This window comes from Phoenix dactylifera, chromosome 9, assembly GCF_009389715.1.
Source record: "Phoenix dactylifera cultivar Barhee BC4 chromosome 9, palm_55x_up_171113_PBpolish2nd_filt_p, whole genome shotgun sequence".
Lineage (NCBI taxonomy): Eukaryota > Viridiplantae > Streptophyta > Magnoliopsida > Arecales > Arecaceae > Phoenix > Phoenix dactylifera.
This window is the reverse complement of record NC_052400.1, coordinates 3,211,527-3,231,491: the sequence shown is the minus strand read 5'-3', so window position 1 is coordinate 3,231,491 and position 19,965 is coordinate 3,211,527. Positions and strand designations below refer to the sequence as shown.

The window sequence follows — 19,965 nt, the reverse complement described above, 5'->3', positions numbered from 1 at the left end:
CATCGGGACCGTCCGTCTGATGATGCCCTTTGAGATTCAAAATTCACTGATGATGGCATCTTGGCGGTCGGAAAAGACGGTAAAACTGATAACGCGATGAGTACGGAATTGCCCTCGCACCATTTAGAGCCGAGAGTCGCAAAACGAATTGCAGTAACTGTAACTAAAGCCTCTGTTACCAGAGCGCTATCAGCGGGCACTATTACAGTGCTGCTATCCCAAAAAAAAAAAAGCAAGACCATTGCACAAGATCAACCTTTAACATCATAATACTTCTTTCTTTGAATAGTCCAGTGATCTGGTTTAACTAAATCCAGAAGCAATTATATCTATGAGATGGTTGTATTGAAGCTCAAAGATATCAGAGCAATCAGCTAACTGTTGTTTGATCCAACAGATGGTTCAGGTTCCAACTGGTAAGACCGAAACAGAGGAAGAATGTAGCTTCATGAGTCTGCTAAAAAAGAACATAGATTTCCAATACTGAGTGTGTTGCGTTTGATTCAACACATTTAAATATCAACAACAAATGCAGCAGAACATTCAGTGCTTCCAATCACACGCAATACAATTGGGAAAGAGAATGATAGATGCTCTCAGCTTGGAGGATTCAGAGGTCATCACTTCCATCAATACCAAGAAGCTTTGCAAGCCTACCATTTTCATGTGCTTCTACGATATCTGACACAGAGAAAGAAGGTAAATAAAATTAGAATACTATTGGTAGTGCACCGAAGGAAAAGGATAAACTGGAGGTAACCCTAGTATGTTACCATCAGAGCCACCTAAGTGCATTCCATTGATAAACACTTGCGGGACAGTCCGCCTCCCTACAATAATAGCCAAGGCATCTTGTATATTTGATCCATCTTCTGCAGAATATATAAGAGGCCAGAACACAATTAGGAAGGATACAAAATTTACTTACTTACAGAGTATAATAAATCTTTGCAACATAGAAATACTAAAAGAGCTGATGTAGGTAAACATTAAACTACAACATATCCATAACCATCAAGCCTTATTCTAACTATTCAGGTTAGCTTTGCAGATCTAATTCCTCTGTAGGGCCACCTATGATATATATTCAAGCTTTTTTTATCTTTTATTGCAATCTCTGCATGTGACACCTAAACAAGGAAATGTTAAAACTCTAAAGCTTAAAAACGGGAAATCTTTCTCTGCACAAGGGACTTACAAGATCATGGTGTAGGAAAACCAAAGTAACACTAACCCAAGACCGCCAACCACAATGTAAAGGAAAAAAGCAAGCAACACCCAAAGGACTCCAAAGATAAATAAGAGCGAACAATTAATTGAAGCAACTGAGTACAAAGATGGAGAACAATCAACTTGTGGTTGTGTTCCCAAATACAACCGATAAAGAAAGTATTTTATACTATAGACTTTATGGAGACTTCTACTACATGCATTCACATTAATTACATGCAATTAAGACTGCATAGGAAAATGCACGGACATTATAGGAAGATGTAAAGATGGATAAGTACATGAATATATTAATGATCCTCGCATGAATCTACTATTCCAAAAAATCAACTTTACTAATTTCAACACATGTTACTTTGAGCATTGTTAGAACATCATATACCAACCATTTCGCAAGTTCATGTTCAGCAACAACTCAGCTAGAGGTGAAAAATAAGCAGACTTTGGAAACAGTTTGGACAGTTCACAGAAAATTTGGAATGAATGCCAAAAGTTACAAATTAAGTAACAATGTTTTTATTTCTAATTCATTCAAAAATAGGTGTAATAGAGGCAAGAACAAAAAGAATAGTAAAATCACCATCACAGCCAACAAGTAATAGCAAATTAATCTAAATCCCCAAGTGTTGCTCGCATAAACCATGAATATATTGCAAAATTTGTAATATTTGAGTGACCCTACTTCGATAACCCCATAATTACTTAGCGAGGGGTTCTGCACAAGAAAAAATTCAAGAGTAATGAAGAGATTCTCAATAATCTGGAGAAATTTGTTCCTTTTGTTACCTACTCAGGATAAATCTCACAGCAACAACTGTCAAAAAGAAAATTTAGTAATAAATACAACATGAGTACTTCAAAATTCTGTTCCACCATGTTTCCTTTCCAAAATCAGTCAACCGAGGCTATCAGTTGTTTGGTGTTTTAGGGGAAAAGGTATAATTGAAAGCTATGGTATCTTAGTTTTCTTCAGAATTGTGTTTTGATGTTCTTCAAGTCAATTTTGATTGCAGTAGTATGCATCACGATCAAGCACCAGAAATTTAATGAAATAGGGAATATATATATATATATATATATATATATATATATATATATATATATATATATATAATCTAATAAAGTTCAAGCCCCAGAATTTTCATTCATTATTAACAAGACCACATTGTTTGTTTATTACTGTTGTTTAGGAAACTCCTTTTTTTTTTGAGGGTTGATTTCTTATTTGTACAAGTAACCAATTAGTAAATTCGATGGCACCCAATAAAACCATTCAGTTTGAAAGAAAGTTGTTCCTAAGGCATGCTTTGTTGAAGATATGAAAGACAAACCTCTCTGGTCCAGCTCAACAACATGTGGGACCTTGTTCAATTCTCTGAAAACAGCTTTTGCTCTTCTGCAATACCTGTCCACAGCCAACAACAGTCCCCGTGCATGAAGTCAGTGGATTCGAGTGAACTTAATGGAATGAAAGGCACTACTAAGACAAATTGAGGTGCTAAATCAGAAAATTGTCAGGGAAAATGTCCTTTTTTAAAATGATAAAACTACCTAATTATGTGAACTGCTTCATGGTGTAAGTATGATTTGTTGGCGGTAGCATGAGTAACTTATCAAGTGCATCATGCATAGAGAAGCATGCATGTCTAAGCTTCTAGTTATTGACATTAGGAGGGGGGTGTCAGCAAACAGTAAGTAAAAAGGTTCAGGTAGCATACTCTTGCATTCATTGAAATAACAAAAGGGCAATATAACATTCAGAGCCTATAAATGAATCAAAATAAATAAATACAAGTAAGACATGACTATTTATGGAAACAACAGAGATGAACATTCCAATATAATAGGAATCCTGTAGAGTAAGGTTCGTCATATCGGTTGGTACCGGTGCATGCCGACCATACTGTACTATATTTTTACCGAACTGATATGCAGTACGAAGGGGTGTGTTGACACTCGGTACGCCGAATAAGATATTGTACTCGACGTACCAACACTATAATAGGATGATATAGGCAGGGGTTCTAGTACCGAACGGCGAGCCTCGCTATAGAGGCTTGTAAGAAATACTCAGCACAAAATTTTATGTAGCATAGCACTCCTCGATAACAAGTTTAGACACTTAACACAAGTACTTGTAAGTGCTTCCATGGCAACATTAACACAATTATTGAACAAATGGTCCAAACATATGTTCCAGTTCTTATCTCAAACAAAATCACAAATAAATCGAATTATGTTCTCAAGTAAACTTGATAAATCATGGTAAAACAATAGATGATTGCACCAGAAATCAGTGGTTTAAAATTTTGATCGACCATCTACTTGCATCCAGCATAAAGATGGCATTTTGAATTTGCTGCACATTTGCCAATACAACATGAACCATTCACAAAGTTGAAAATCATCTGAAGTTTACTTTTATTGAAGTTGCTTCAGATCCTGCCTTTCTATCTAGATACTTCAGACATTGGCTTAACAGTTAACATTTTTCCTCAAATTCTCTTTTAAAACTTTGCTGGATTATGAAATGTTGTAGTTATTAATTAAATTTTAAAAGTGCCATTTTTCTGTGCTATAAGTAAAATCGTTCTCATGATCATTATGGAGAAGCCTAATCAAATGCACTTAGGTAATTCTATAAGCTGTTCCCCAGCATTCACTCCCAGTATGGATTTTATCCTTTATTAGAGCAAACTTGTTTAAATCCTTACAGCAAATATCCAAGTTTCTTGGTTCTCTCAATCCTTTCCAACGCTTTTAAGCAAGTCCAAAATTCTCTCTCATGACCACACCATGGCATTCAGTTCCTCATCAATTTCACAATAGATGCAATCCTCGACACTTACTCCGGCATATGAATTCTGATTCCATCCTTGCTAGTTTTTGCCAATGCCTATCTCAGACTTCTAAACCACATACTCTCACCATCCTTCTTTTAATTCAAATGATACATACAACATTTCATGCGTTGTATGTTTACAAACTTTACCTAGAAACCTGAGTCCGAAATCCCAATGGTAATGGGGAGTCACATGCAACTGCAAAAGCATTTTTTTCAATTTTAATGGAATATTAAGATAATATAACAACTTTTCCAAATCATATTTCCAGAGCATCTCATGGACAATTTTTTCATACTTTATTATAGTAAAGCTCTTCAAGGATTAATTAATAGAGACGCACTAAGAAACAGCTTCATTGTTCATGAGATCAAATGGGAACTTATCAAAATGGACCTATGGGTAACCAGCAAGAACTTTCTCCCCCCTAATTCCAAGAGTAAATGGTAAAGGCTGGATCAAAACCGAATTTTTATTACGTTCTTGAAAAAACCGCAGCCTAAAATCTCAACAAAAATTTAGCTACTTCCTGATAACTATAGATAGAGGTGTGAGAGAGAGATTACGGGCAATAGGACTTGGAGAAGATGACGATATCGTGGGACGACACGGTATCCTTGACGAAGGTCTCCTCGATGGTGGAGGCCTTGACGGCGGAGCCGAAGAAGAAAGCGACCGCAGCCGCCGCCGCTGTCAGGGCCACCATCACCGCCGCGCCACGCTTTCCCACCGCCTCCGCCGCCGCCATCTTCGACGAGACACCGAGCTGCCCCTGAATCAAGAAGAGATCAAGAGACTCCCAATCGAGAACGAAGAAACGCAACGGATCGGGGGAGATGATCGAAGCCTACCGATGTGGGGCGATCGCCTCGGAGGAAGGAAGCGACCGGCACCGAGACGGGGATCCCGCCTCGGCGGCCGGCGGAGATCTTAAGCTGCCGTCGTCGAGGTCGGTCACTGGGGCAAACAGTGAGGGACGCGCCAGTTCCGATTTGATAGACCGAAAGACCCCTCAGTTGGAAGGTTTTTGACTGAAGAAATGGGCACGAGGGCACGGGTATTCTATTAATTGCAGGGTACATTTGGGTTTTGCTTTTATTTATTGACGTAGCTTCGGTTTCCCGTCTACGGGTGGAGGTTGGTAGGTGAAGCTAGGCGCCAGGCAGCCTAGAAGAAGGGAAAGGAGACCGGAATGTGCGAGTGGGTCCCGACCCACAATATGAGTCGTACCGGATTCTGTTCTCTGGGCTAGCCCAATTAAGTTTTGGACTGGGCTCAGGCATGGAGGTCAGTGGATTGTTTTTTTTTTTCTAGACAGGAAAAGAAATTTTTTGATTCTGTATAAATACCCGAGATCCATCTAGAATCCTCAGATATTCCTTCTATTTAAGTTTCGATATCCTCATCAGACTAAGAGTTTAAATCTATTCACATATAATCACAAGCAGCACCACGATCACGAGTGTCTGCTAGTTCTTATGTTTGATCCAAGAAACGATACAACTATCCTAATAAAATAGTGGTTGAACTTAAACCAAACTAGCACTAATACATAGATTTTTTGTACCCACGATGATAATTCACAACACCGCATAAAAAACTTTTTCAACATTCAGAGGATTTATATTGGAGCACCTATATAAAGACATATATCCACAATCAACATCGAAGTAACTGATTTAAACACGAAAGCCAAGCAATACTGAAATCAAATATGAAGGGCATATGGTAGAATGTGGCGAGGGAGGAAAAATTGTAAAAGAAGGGATTAGTGAAACAAGAGGAGGGCGCCATGGATAGGGAAAGAGTGCAGAAGTGGGTGTCATCGAGGATTTTCATCCAAACTTTAGAGGAAGGACTGTTATTTCCTTCAGCTCGGGATTTCATCTAAAATTATAATTATATCAAAAAAAGTTGCCGATTCACTTGGCAACTTAGTAAAGAATTACTGCCATCCAAATCTATCTAGACTCCCGACAGTTATTTTGATTAGTTTATTTCATTTTATCTAGGTAAAAATATTTTGAGTTCCGAAAAGTCGTGATCAAATATATACATTATCCAAAATAATGCCCTTAGAGATGGCACATGACAAGTTTTACCGAGCCTATACTTTAGAAAATATGAGCAAATTGTATCGATATCCTTACATCATATGGACCCTTGTGTCATATGGCAAGAAGCTGTTTGTGTGCATATAACAAAAGCCTTGCAGCATTATTCATGTCATATAATTAGCTTGTCATATTTGCTAATCAATCTGCTGCTTGATTAATTAGCTCGACACATGCGGACCATTTTCCATGACAATAAGATATCCAAACTTATCACGTTTACACGTGAACTTAAGCTGGCAGTCACAGATTGCGGGAAACGAATCTTGGGTGACTTGTTAAATTTTTATTTTCCGACATGGTCACTACTTAGATCAGGTCTCGGAAACCAGAACAGGAAATAAACGATTAACCAAGCAGATTATGCCGTTTAAGCTCCATTTCTGCAACCTGTCGACTGTCGAGTTCTGAGTGGCTGAAAATATTGTTCTGTGTACAATGGCTTGCACTTGCAGCTGCTGTCTTGGCCACCACGACAGCACCGCCCAGTCGCCACCCTCACCAACTACTCCGATCCGGTCAAAAACCGATAGAAAACTAAACCAACCTTGCTTGCGACGCAGGCTTTCCGCCTCTTAAAAGCAGTGTGCGCTCGTCAGTCGTCAGAACCATAGCGATCGGAGGAGGAGGAGGAGGAGGAGGGCATGCGTTTGTGTACGAGTCTTGCCGTGGCTTCTCTTTTCTTTAAGGTTCTTGCAATAGCGGCAGTAGTGGATTATTTTGATTTCATTTTCTTCCTTTGCTTTCTTGAAAGGTGTTTGGTTTTGGATTGAAATGGTGATGTGGTTGTGGAGGGGCAGTGAGGATATAAAGGATGATGGCTCGCTCGCCGATCGTAATGGCGGTAGTTCTATACTGCCTTGACGACCATCACAAAACTATACATATCTGAGTCTCCTCCCTTCTTTTTTTCTCTAATCTGAGAGATATTCGTAGCAGATGAGATTCAGAACAATTCTGTTTCCCACCGCTCTTGGCATTTGGCTGCCACCGCAAAGAAATCCCAATTCCCGCACAGAGATTTCTATGTAAACATCCGTACGAAGGGACCGTGCCGTCTCGGGGGCATGCCTGTAAATAGAAGGACGCCGAGGCCCTTTTCCCGAACACTTCCACTATATCAATCCCTCTCCGAGGACTAGGGTTTTAGTGTTTCGCTTTTTTCTTTTTCGTTTAAAAAATCCCTCGCCACACCAGGAGGCAGGAGTCGGAGGCTCTGAGCTGGTCGTCCTCTCTCTCTCTCTCTCTCTCTCTCTCTCTCTCTCTCCTATCTCTACTTATTCGTTTTTCGTACCATCAGGGATTTTTCTTCTCTTTCTTAGATTATCGTGTTTTATCTGGTCGGAATTTTTTTTAATTACTCTTTTTTGTTCTAAGATTCGTGGGGAGGATGGCTGTGTTGCGGTGATGAAACCCAAATCGGTTGAAAGCATTTTCCGATCGGAAAATGTTTGATGGGATGCAAACTTTTTTTCCTGAGCGGTTACCTGAGCAACGCCCCAACTCTCCTGTACATCGATCAATTTTTCCCCCTTTTTTTTTTGCATTTGGCTGATTATTCATATTTGGTTAATTTTTTCCTTTACATGTTTTTTATTTGAGAACACCCATCTGTTTTTCAAAAATAATAATCTGAACCGAAAAGGAAGAGGTTTTGGCTTATTGCTATGTTTTGGTACAAAGATCTTGGGTTTAAGGCGTCGTATCCTTCAAATCATTGAGAGATGTCAAATACCCTAGAGTAAATTTGAATATATAGATTTTATGGGTTGCGAACATATTATCAACGTTTTTTTTTATGGTATTAACCACGATTTACATGAATACTTCGATTTAATCAGATTCGCGAGTTGCTCGACGCCGTTCATCGATATCTTTGATATCTTTTGTTTTGTATGAACTAATAATATAGATATGTCAATTTACTGGGCATTTTAAATTTCTATTGATTTCAACATCTAAATTTTTGCTTTTAACATCCTGTGGATCGTTTCTATTTCATCCGAGTCGTGGGTCATCCTCTACAAGAACCATCTCTGAAGTCGCAACGGAGGATGATAATATATAAGTATCCATGACTGCTGCAGGTTGCAGTTCGTGCATCTTATTTCACCGAGTATCAATTTGTGCAATTTTCAAAAATTAATTCAGTTGTTAGTTCGGCGTAGCATGGGGGCAGGGCTGCGGGCAGTGTTGTTAGTTCGGGGTTTCTCAGTGTTGTGAGGAGTGTGCATATATCGAGAAGACCACTGAACATGTTTTTCTGCAGTGCCCTAAGGTTCGAGAGATATGGAGGAGGTCATCGATCCCACTACCCGACTTGGTAGTATCGGCACATGACATGACTCATTTGTTGAGAGATTCCATACAGAGTCCTAGATCTGCTGAGGTAGGGATTCTTATGGCATACTTGTCCTACTACATTTGATTGGACATGAATGCCGACTTGTTTGAGGAAAGGAGGTCGTCTCCGAGGATAGTAGTGGATAGAGCGACCCTACATGCGAGGAAGGTCACTGCGGCTATCGCTGTGTTTTCTTCGGGAATGGCTAGGGACATCTGGGGTACTCTTCAAGCTGTTTTAGCGCCCCGGTTTGTCCTTGTTTGTTGGGTACCTCGACCCCTTGGCTATCTCAAAGTAAACTTCGATGACAGTAGGTCAGTGGATGCCTGGATGGTGTGACTGGAGGGGTTGGATTTGTAATTAGGGATCACCTTGATAGGATGATAGCAGCAGGAGGGCGGCGCATGTCAAAACCTACAATGGTCGGGGCAGAGCTGCGGGCAGCCTGAGAGGGTATATCTTATGCGAGGTAGGTACTTGGCATCGCGCGAGTGTATTTTGAGGGAGATTCATCTATGGTGATCGATTGGATCCGGAAGGCAGATTGGTATAGTGATGGTCATCTCCTTATCTGAGAGACTCGCAGGATACCTTAGTTGATGGCCGACTTTAAAGCAGTACACATGTTCAGGAAGGCGAATAGGGCAACAGATTGGGTCGTCTCCTTTGTCGCTCGGCACTTCGAGGATTTTCTTTGGACGTTCGCATCAGATTTTCTCCTCTGTATTTTTTACTTTTTCGTGATCTGGCAGGTTGTACTCACGTTAAGAGTTATATGAAATAAGTAACCCCTTTTACTAAAAAAATGGGGGAGGGAGGGGGGAGTTAACCCCACCCGCATAGCAACCCCCACTGGGCCTTCTTCCACTAGGAAATGTTCGATGTAGGTAGAAAATTTCTCATATCCTCCCCACCAGCACGGACGAACCCGCGCGGGAGTACGCCACTCCAGCATCACCTCAGTATCAAAGGATCAGTAGCGCTTCCAACGAGCAAACCAGGCGGGTGTGATTACGTCCCCGTATTTAATCGATGCCCGCAAGTTTCAAATCTGGATCACTCCGTTGGAAACAAAGTTCCATTTTAACTGTGTTACCACCTCGGTGGTTCAAATGTTTCATGTTAATCGACCATTTTATTCTCTAAGCTGCAGCCAGAAGGATTATGTGGTATTTTAATCATGCAACGCAGAAGCCTTATTGCCATCCGAATAACCATTAAACAAAGACCAAGGTTGATATCAAATGGTGCAGCTGGAACCTCTAGTGGAACAGATAACTGATCAAAGTAAACCACATCAATAATCGGGTATATAATCGGGTATATGGAAGTACAGGCTGCAATATCTGAGAATCATGGTTGGTGTGGAAAGTTAGCACCTGTATACTCCAAAAAACAATCTATTTGAGAGCAGTCCGCTTCTAATTATAGCATAACTATACAGCTCGTCCTAACAATATCTAATGTTAGCCACATTTTGAAGGAGCACGCCATTAAAGGATTGATTTAACAATATCATCTCAAAGATCTCCACATGCATCCAAATATTTGACTTAAAATACTACAGTTAAAAAGGTTCTATAGTCTTGGCAGGTCCCATCCGACACTGCTCCCACAAAACTTGATTAGGTCAGCTACCAGGGGATTCAGAAAATAAAAGGCAACTTCCCTTTAAAAGCCAACAAAGATGAGATGACTACAGCCTGCATGAAGACTGTTCTCTGCTGATTGTTTCAGTAGGCAGGAGTGGTAATTCTTATTTGGCTCCAACCTTATACTCTACTATATTTAATTACAAACAACTAACATTCACCAAGAGCAAGCAGCAAAGCTTTACCCCTGCTGTATTTGAACGTTCTTATCCTGGCCACCTAAGAAACACACAACGACACAAGTGATATTGTCAGCACTTCCTCTTTGATAAGCCTCCTCCAACAGTTTCTTTGCTGCTTGCTCTGGGTCCTCTACGGGTTTGATCATGGCTACAGCCTCCTGAAAGGTTTTAAAACCAATTGCTCAGATGTTCAGTTTACAGAAATCAATGTTCCACAAATGCAAAATAAATTAGATTTTTTCTCAATGCACCTCATTTGAAACGACATCCCAGAGTCCATCACTTGCAAGGATGAGAAATTCAAGAGAGCCATCTACCACTTGCTCCTATGATTCACACTTATCAGGTATTTACAAAAGACTATAGGCATTTAAAGAAACTTTAAATTTCAATAATCCTTAGGTATAGCCAGGATTGTGTTAAAAATACTGGAAATACATAAATTGGTCAAATATTACAGATTTCTAGACCAGTACCTGAATTTCAGGGTCTGCAACAACATATTGCTTCAAGAGCCTATCACCAAATGCACGAGAAACAGCAAGTACGCCACCAACACGCCATGTCCCTGAAGTTGCGTGCTTGTCAAAATTGAATTATACCTTGTCTTTTTTGAGATTAGGAGGGCTAATCCCTACCTTTCTACCCTGCACCCACCCCACATTTTGATGGCTGACTCCAACCGGAAACAAACCCCTAGCCCTTGCCCAAGTGGCAAGGTCTGATACAATCCGAGCAAGCGCTCAATGATCAGGATTGAATAATAGAAAAGCTCTAATTATGAGATAAATGCCTACTGAAGAAGATAAGAAAGTACCAGCCCACATTACAAACCCTCCTGCATCCTCAATCCGTTGTCTCTCATCTGTTTGGTCAGGCTTGTGATCCCTTGAAACAGCTATAGCTGCATGCATCAGAGGAGAACCATGTCAAAATGAAGGCCAGTAACAGACCCAAACAGGCTAGAAGAAGCTCCCACAAGCATGTACTAACAACAATGTGCTTGCCAATAGCAAAATCATATGTCTACCCTAACTATGATGTTTGAGCATTTGTAAAGCCAACCAAATATCTACACTTCAAGATTGTCTTTCAGTCTAGTTCTCTAGCCTTGGAGACGAATGCAATTGCATGATCATTAAACTCTAGATGAATCTATTTCCTTGGTTCTGAAGGCTTATATTTCACAACCAATGAGACGATTATTCCTTCATGTGACAATAGGGTTTAAGGAAATACCTCCAAAGTAAGAAGGAATTGTAAAGCAAAACCAAACTATGTGCAATTTGAGAAGATAGTCATGGACCTCAGAGATGAATACAACTGCCTAATTATCTATCTCTAGAAGAAGAAGCTGTTCTTTGGTTACAAAAGCCTAAATTTCATAACCATATAGTAGTTTTTTTCTCCCCGTGACCTAGGATTGAGAAAACATTATCTCCAAACTAAATAGGGATAGCTTTGCAATTAAATGACAAAAAAACCTTAAAAAAAAAGAATTCACCCTTTGATTTGAAAATTTTCTATTGTCTGAGGGCCATTTTTTCATAATATATTGTCCTCTCTCCTCCATCACCACTTCCCTAATTTCTCTGCCCAAAAACCTTTGTCAAACCAATATCATTCTCCGTTGTGCTCTTCAAAATATGCATGCATACATGCCTGTATGGTGTGCATTGGGTGTGCGGGTGTGGGTGTGCATGCATGCATGCAGACCTTCCAGGCTTCCACCAAGCCATAAGACTGATGAAACCAAACAAGAAAAAATCAGCACATGAATCCCAGCATCTATTTATGTCAATGCACTGGATTCTGATGTTTCATTTCCTTAAAGAATTTGGTGTTCTAAGGGTCACCTCTAACAATTATGCAGTAAATGATTATTGCGCACCACTAGACCAACTCTTATCATTCTTTCCTACTGTGCTCAAAAAAGATAGGGATATCCATTGTTCTAAATCATCACCTGCCATTCAAGAGGCTGATTTATTAGGTTACAGGACAATTTTTTGTTCAAAGTGACATCAAATGTTTTTCCCTTATAACAATGTATATCCAGCACTAGACTCAGTAAAACTGAACATAGAGATGCGAAAAGCATAAGACAGACACAACATGATTCTGGAACTCTACAAACATATTATATAATTGACACCTATGAAAACTTTCTTATGCACAAGCATGGCTTGCTATACCAGACCATACCACCTTGTATCGGCTGTTCCATGTTGTACTGGTATTGATTGATATTCAGTACTAGGGGGGATACCGGTGTCAGTGCCACAAGTCGACCCATACTGACAATGTACCAACATGGTATTGGTACAGGTACTGAAACCTTATGCTCAAGAGTTCTTTTGAACAAAACCTTAAAAATACACCCCTTCATCCACATATGAGCAGGGATTACATCGATAATATTCCAATTTTTATCTCCACCAATGCTCCAATAGGTGGTTGCAAAATGTGGATGGTTGGGGCATTAAATAGTGCTTATGCATATTATAAGCACCTGACCTTGGCGGATTGTATCAACGAAATACAAAACACAACCAACAATTTCAAACACATCAAATATTTCAAAACAAAAAAAGAAAATAAGATAAATTAGGAAATATTTTTAAGACACATCCAAGGGTCCAATTTACTGTAACTTGGCAAAGTTAAGTAGCAAAATTGCATTTTTCCTTGTATTAAGATTTAATACTAATCAATTTTCCAAATGGGCACACAGTATGAGGTAGGGTGACAACTCCTTTTGTGATAAATCATCAACAAAAAGTTGGACATAGCCTACTAGGGCACCAATGGCAAACATACCCAGAAAAGGCAAAAAAAAAAAAACGGAAAAAAAAGAGGCAAGGGGGAGAGTGATCCAGCTAGTAAAAATTTTTATCTCCACCAATGCTCCAATAGGTGGTTGCAAAGTGTGGATGGTTGGGGCATTAAATGGTGCTTATGCATATTACAAGCACCTGACCTTGGCGGATTGTATCAAAGAAATACAAAAGACAACTAACAATTTCAAAACATATCAAAAATTTCAAAAAAAAGAAAATGAGATAAATTAGGAAATCTTTTTAAGACATATCCAAGGGCCCAATTTACAGTAACTTGGTGATATTAACCAGCAAAATTGCATTTTTCCTTGTATTAAGATTTAATACTAATCAATCTTCCAAATGGGCACACAGTATGAGGTAGAGTGACAACTCCGTTTGTGATAAATCATCAACAAAAAGTTGGACATAGCCTACTAGGGTACCAATGGCAAACACACCCAGAAAAGGCAAAAAAAAAAAAGGAAAAAAAGAGGCAGGGGGGTCAGTGATCCAACTAGTAAAAAATATCCAAAAGGAGGCCCGATAGCTAAGGCACCAAACCTCCTTTCTGCATAACTACTAATGACACATCATGGACAAGTGAAAGCATTTGGTGCTACTCCTAAAAACGCTTGATGTATCTTAGAACTTCCATAATCAGCTTGAAAATTTTTCACTCTAAGCATGGTAAATATCTATAAACATAGTTTTGCCACAACAGTCACTAGCAACATGGAAAGTATCTAGGAAGGGAATCACACCTTAGGAAAGTTCATGAACTCATTTCTTACACTGCTAAATAATGGTAACTGAGAAATATGCTTCACATGCTACTACACGACCCCAAATAAAACTGCTGATGAAATGAGCAAATTCTATCCTCCAAAATAACCTGAATGCTTAACTATTAAGCATCAGGAACAATTTTCTCGTGTCTGCCGATTATATTCCCGGTGTCACTTTACACAAATTCTCATATTTGAAAATATGACATGAATTTTCAATGCGAATCCACAAACACCAAAATTCTAGAAAAAAGGATAAAAAGAATTTTCTGAGCAGTTTATATCTCACGTTCATGTCAAAGGTCATTAGTTCATTTTCACTTCTAATGGCTGATAAAATAAGTGTCGGAATTGAATAGGAGATCAGTAAAATCTGATATCCTTTCAAACAGAGACAATAATATCTAGGCCATTTCCATTTTGATGAAGTGGATGAAACATTTCTACATGTGATTTTGACTCAACTAAAGATGTTGCTGTTGCATATATAATGGTGAAAGGAGACTCATCAAACTGTTTCTTGAGAGAGGCAAACCATAGAGAATAGCGAGTTGCACCAAAATATTTTCAACCATACCACAAAGAGATGCCTAAGGTAACAAATTCGCACATCTAATGTACACTCACATTCATGAGTAAAAATCAATAAGGCTCCAAAGGAACAAATAGTAAAAATGTCAGATATGCCTAAGGTAACAAATTTGCACATATAAAGAATACCCTCACATTCATAAGTAAAAATCAATATGTTTCCAAAGAAACATTGTAAAAATGTCAAAAGTGGTCCCAAAAAGAAAACTACAACCTATGGATAAAGAGAGACACTGCACATTAAATGTTAGATATGATTAAACATATCCTTCATGTTGTCTCCTAATCAATGTGTTCGCATTATTGCATCGTACAAATTTAGCCAACATATCCAATCAGCACAGGTTCATCTAAACAGATTTCCTAGACCAATTGAAAATTTACTGCTGACATTTTTAGAGAAACATTAATTTCTGGCAAGAGTAAATAGCCTTTTCAGCAGACAGAGCCTGTATCCAACAAGGTTTTGAAATCTCGTACCACAGGGGCATGTCAGTCCGGTCATGTACTGGTGAAGTACACGGAATGAACCATCCTGCCCCCCCTTCCCCCCGATGCACGCAACAAAAGGAACCAAAATAAGGTTTTGAGGAGTAACACAATCAAAGTTCAATGTCTAAATGGCCAATGATCATCATCATTGTCACTTGTAAGCTTTTAACAAAAGATATTCCATAAATTCTCAGGCAATACATATGTGCCCTGATAAATAGGTTAAGATTACTTGGCAAGTGCCAACGACAAAAAATACAAGGAAGAATAAGAAGCATTAGTTGAAGACATCGCTGGATAAATGGAGAATGAGAGTTCCCAGATGAACAGGGGTCACAGAGCAAAGGTGTTGATTATGCAATATCATGGTCAAATTTAAACAATAATTTTTCATTGATCCAACCTTCTGATTGACTACATTTAATCTAACAATGTTCTTCCTTAATTTTGTTCTATGTTCATGTTTGGCAATTTAGTAACACATTTGCATCAAAAATGTAGCCAACAACTTAACAAAGAATATAAATAATAATAAAATTAAAAATCAGAGGAAAAAGATGAATTGAACTCACTTCTCCATGAGATAAACACATTTCAGGATAGAAAATCGTATTTGTAATCACAATCAAGACATAATTAATGTCATTACGTGGATTAAGAGTTTGTGCAACAAACTGGAAGTCTCATAATGCTCCCAGAGTATAATTTGTCGAAGTCTAAGATGGTAAGCTGGGTACAGTGATTTATGTTTAAATAATTATAATTGATCGAACATTAAACTTCCATCCAAAGATGGCAGGTTCAATTGAAAAAGAAAAAAAAAATCGAGTATCGAGATATGATCTGGGTATGGGGCTTACCATTCCCTCCCTTACATATTACGGCCCTGGAATCACCAACATTTGCAACTAGCAGGCGGTCACCAACAAGGATAGCAGTTGAAGCAGTTGACCCTGCATCTCGGTTTTGATTATTCTCTGATTTCAGAAACTCGGAGTCTGTATGGTTGTATGCATCAGCTGCAGGATTAGAAATGGAACCAAATGATCAATGCAACTAAATGTTAAAGAAATGGAAACATCACAAAAAGGCATGTGTAAAGAGAACGGAGAAAGAACACCTATAGCTGACTTTGTATCAGAAATAAAGTTCGGGTGCCTGATCAAATTGCTGAACAAATTTTGTTTAACATACTCTGCTGCTCGAGCACCACCATGGCCTAAACATGCAACCAAGAATGGGTTACCAAACAAAAAGTATGGAATATATTGCCAACCTTTCAAGAACAATCAAAGGCATTAATAACTGAGCAAGCCAGCAAAATCAGTATAATTTCCATGGGCAAGCCCTCAGTTTTGTTCTCCGCCTTTGCATCTACGAGAAAAAATGCATATATATATATATATACCATCATACTCTGCGACAAAACAAAATCGTACCATCAAACACTCCAAACAAGCCGACAATTTCTCCGTCAACACCATCGATTCTAGTCTCATAGAAATCTTCCATAGATGGCCTTTTCCCCGGAGAGCTTGCATATCCATAGCTAAACTTCCCATTCATACTGTTACAAAGAAAACAAACATAAAGTTAATTATATCTCGACAAATAAACTTGCACACATGCGCCTCATCAATGACTTCTTTTTAGCATCATGCTATAAAACTTTAACCGACTAAACAGAACGATCCAGACAGAATGTTTTATATTTCATGTTACCATGCAATCTACCAATCTAAGCAATCTGGCTCATAATACATAGGATCAAACTGAAGAAAAAAAAAATCTATTTAATGACCACTCAGAATATTTAATCAACTAGATCATTTGCATTTCAACTAATCATGAGTACCACTAAAAAAGAACATATGCTATATTTTAGAATTTCTCTTTCTTTTCTTCTTCCTTTTTTATTTCCTGGTATAGAGATGGCTTCAGGATTTTATCATTCAAGAAGAAATTTCCCTTTTCTTGTAAATATACCCGATAATATGTTAACTATCACTCCATATTCTTGTAAAAATGCTGCTTCAGAGACCAACTCGTAGAAATTTATTTAGCTTCTTAGTGAGTCAAAAAAACTCAGAAACAAACCGAAAATTACTAAAGAAGCATTACATAGAAGAGATCTAATTTAACAAAGCATGGAGGAGGAGAACAAATAATTCTTTTGGTTCATATCATATCTACGCAGAATCCGAACAAGAAATCAGATATTCAGCTCACAACACCACCACCACCACCAACAACAACAACAACAACAGAAGATCAGAACCTTAAATCAAACAAGAACTTAACATTTTATCAAAAAAAAAACACAAGAATTTAACCAGAGTGTAAGAGGGGTAGGAAGGGGGGGAGGGAGAGGGAGGGAGAGAGAGAGGAACGAAGGAGACCTGAGTCCACCCCCGCTAACGGGAGAGCCTTCCGCCTGAATTCCAGCAACAGAATTCAAATAACCCATCCTACTCAATTCCAATTCTCTTTTTTAACCCCTCGATCAGATCGAATCAAAAAGGCAGATTCTATCTAAAGAAATGAAGAAAGCTGATCTGACTAGCCAGGAAAGAAATCGAGAGACTCCAAGAATCTCCACCTCATCCTCTCCGCCTTCGATACCACTCGACTGGAATTCGGAAACCAAATTCCAAATTCTAACTTCTTGGCTGCGCCACCTGCAACGCAAGAAACAATCTCCCAAACCGATCACGAACCAAAAATAAAGAAAATTCAACAAAAGGATCAAGAAATCAAGAAAGGAAACCCCGAGAAAGCAAGAAGAAAACAAACCCAGACCGCCTCCAAGAGAGAGAGAAGGAGAGAGAAACCAACACCGGGTCTTCGTTTGTGCGTGTGGTTGCGGGCAGAGAAAAGAGATTTAAGAGGCGAGAAGGAATTTTTTTTTTTTTTTTTGAAAAAAGAGCGTCATCTGTTTATTAAAATAAAAAAACCGTTCCTAAAAAAGAAAACGTTTTCATGAATTTAAAAGAGATAAATAATTAGAATTTGGATGGAGGCGGGATTACGTGGCGGACGTTGTAAGAGGTGGTGATGGAGACGTGGAGGTGACTTGGTCAAATCGACTAAACGTTGCGTGTACACTGCTATTATTATATGGGGTCCCAGAAAATCGTACAGCCAGTGGTCGGTGGCTCCCTCGTCCAACCGAGGCTGTTGCATATTTGTGGTGCGACACGTGGGAGGCATACGATATGGACGTATTAGACTAAAAGAGAATTATTAAAACTAATTTGATTTGAACCGTCTTACCGCACTCTAGTTATATTAAAAGGGCCGGGCCTGTTCCGAGGGAGGCGGGGGGAGGGAGGGAATGGGAAGTCATGTAATCATGGTATGCTAAACCAGCTCGTATCGATCGATTTAATTCATATCAAATTAGTTTGGTTGCTTATCGATACGGCTTCACCATAAAAATTGGTTCGCACTGGAGTCAGAAAAGAAAAAAAAACAGCGAGGAGAGAAAGGAAAAAATAGCCACCGTGGACACATGCGGAGGGCCCGTGGAGGCCGCAAAAAAAACTTTGGAAATTTTAAATAAAGTTGGCACATTTAAAAAATGTTAACTTTTTTAATTTCAGAATTTTTAAGTGAAGTCGGCAAAGTATTTGCCGACTTTACTTAAAAATTTTTAATTTTTTTTGAAACAGGAGATGCGGCCGCGGCCTCAGCCTCCACCCCGTCCCTAAGGCCTCCGCCGTACCCCTGCAGCCTCCACCACCACCTTGCGGTCCTCCATGGGAGTCCGCGGCCTCTTTTTTTTCCTCTCTCCCCCGGTCGCTCGTTGTTTCTCTTCTCCTTGTTCGACTCCAGCTGGGTTTTTTCGGTACGGACTTGGTACCGAAACAATACCGAACACGCTGAACAGGTTTGGTCGCCAACCGGTATGGCTTTTGATACCGATTTAGCATACCTTACATGTAGTGGACTCGGTGATGTTTAATTAGCTAACAGAATGTTAGCTCATTATAGTGTTAGTGAAAGGAATCATCATGATCACAAAATCAGTGTTCTTTATCCATGACCATGGAAGTTGGTTGAAGGTATATGAAAGGACTTCATCCTTCCTATGGTGGTCACCTCGCAAAAAAAAAAAAAAATAGCGAGGTATGAGTTACAGAGTAAGAATGGGCTCATTGATGTCTGGAAGCAATTATAAAGTACTTCAGCTATTTCTTTTTTTAACGTAGCTGTTTTTTGATAATATTAACTGGGTTCTCTTTTCCATTTTACACTTTTCACTCCATACTTAGGTCCAGAATGAATGTTTCTACATAATTAGGTTAAAAATCCTAAAAGAATCACTCTTATTAGCTCATCTATAGCCGAAATCCTAATCTTTGAGCTGGAAAAAAAAAAATAAAATATATATATATATATATATATATATAATTTTTTATTCATAGAATTTAGGTTGGATGGTATTCAGCAGATATAGTGTCATGCTTAAACAGATGGCTCTATCCATGCATTCTACAGAAACTTTTAGTCTAATTCTATAAAAATATCCAAATAGACTTTTATGAAAACATTTAAATCTTCATCTCACATAATTATATGCAGTTTTTCAGTCTCAAACCTACTTTAGTTCAAGACCTAGCTAAGAAAAATGTCCTGTAACATTAAAATCTTATTGATGACTAAATAGAAATATACAAGAAAAAACATGGTTAAAAAAAAAAAAGCAAACAAAATTTAACCTTGGGGAATTATAATTGACAAGAAGCCATTCAATTCAATCATTCATCATTATAGACTTTCCAAGTGCGAGGCAACCTACCTCAGGTCCCACTCGAAGTGATTGCTCCCCTATCCCTCTCACCTCGTGACACTTGTTTGCTCTCGGTCTGTGACTGAGGCTTGGGGCCTTAAGAGTGGGCCCCCTCTCC

At 38.9% G+C, this 19,965-nt stretch overlaps 2 protein-coding genes and 1 non-coding gene across 5 annotated transcripts; 1 reads left to right on the top strand and 2 right to left on the bottom strand.

The window, feature by feature from the left end:
• Window positions 1–280: 280 nt before the first annotated feature.
• Window positions 281–5,213, bottom strand: LOC103715627 (glutaredoxin-C8-like). 2 transcript variants are annotated; one of them, XM_008803313.3, is made up of 5 exons: window positions 4,925–5,213; window positions 4,640–4,839; window positions 2,562–2,635; window positions 774–872; window positions 281–681 (listed from the first exon to the last, which is right to left on the bottom strand). In XM_008803313.3, the coding sequence occupies exons 1-5, from the start codon at window positions 5,153–5,155 to the stop codon at window positions 611–613; spliced, it is 675 nt and encodes a 224-aa protein (XP_008801535.2). In that variant the 5' UTR covers window positions 5,156–5,213; the 3' UTR covers window positions 281–610. The 2 variants fall into 2 exon arrangements, with proteins under 2 accessions (XP_008801535.2, XP_008801534.2); XM_008803312.3 differs by having other exon boundaries at window positions 4,640–4,845; window positions 4,925–5,208.
• Window positions 5,214–7,586: 2,373 nt separating this feature from the next.
• Window positions 7,587–7,682, top strand: LOC113461952. The gene has a single exon (XR_003384206.1). It is a non-coding gene; the product is annotated as a small nucleolar RNA snoR128 (small nucleolar RNA).
• A 2,354-nt stretch (window positions 7,683–10,036) lies between these two features.
• LOC103715628 (probable protein phosphatase 2C 59) lies at window positions 10,037–17,968 on the bottom strand. Of its 2 annotated transcripts, XM_008803315.4 has the most exons (9): window positions 17,849–17,968; window positions 17,455–17,733; window positions 16,495–16,622; window positions 16,176–16,274; window positions 15,916–16,074; window positions 11,183–11,269; window positions 10,842–10,933; window positions 10,617–10,691; window positions 10,037–10,523 (listed from the first exon to the last, which is right to left on the bottom strand). In XM_008803315.4, exons 2-9 carry the CDS (start codon window positions 17,520–17,522, stop codon window positions 10,365–10,367), a joined length of 867 nt encoding a protein of 288 aa, XP_008801537.1. In that variant the 5' UTR covers window positions 17,523–17,733; window positions 17,849–17,968; the 3' UTR covers window positions 10,037–10,364. The 2 variants fall into 2 exon arrangements, with proteins under 2 accessions (XP_008801537.1, XP_008801536.1); XM_008803314.4 differs by having other exon boundaries at window positions 17,455–17,850.
• Window positions 17,969–19,965: the final 1,997 nt, after the last annotated feature.

Coding starts and splice junctions, on each gene's coding strand:
- LOC103715627 (XM_008803312.3), bottom strand. CDS start 5,155: ATGTACCCTGCAATTAATAGAATACCCGTGCCCTCGTGCCCATTTCTT. Junction 2,636..4,639: donor TTCTCCAAGTCCTATTGCCC/GTAATCTCTCTC, acceptor GGCTGTGGACAG/GTATTGCAGAAGAGCAAAAG. Junction 873..2,561: donor TGTTGAGCTGGACCAGAGAG/GTTTGTCTTTCA, acceptor TATATTCTGCAG/AAGATGGATCAAATATACAA.
- LOC103715628 (XM_008803315.4), bottom strand. CDS start 17,522: ATGGGTTATTTGAATTCTGTTGCTGGAATTCAGGCGGAAGGCTCTCCC. Junction 16,623..17,454: donor GTTAGCGGGGGTGGACTCAG/GTCTCCTTCGTT, acceptor TCTTTGTAACAG/TATGAATGGGAAGTTTAGCT. Junction 10,934..11,182: donor AGGGTTTGTAATGTGGGCTG/GTACTTTCTTAT, acceptor ACGCAACTTCAG/GGACATGGCGTGTTGGTGGC.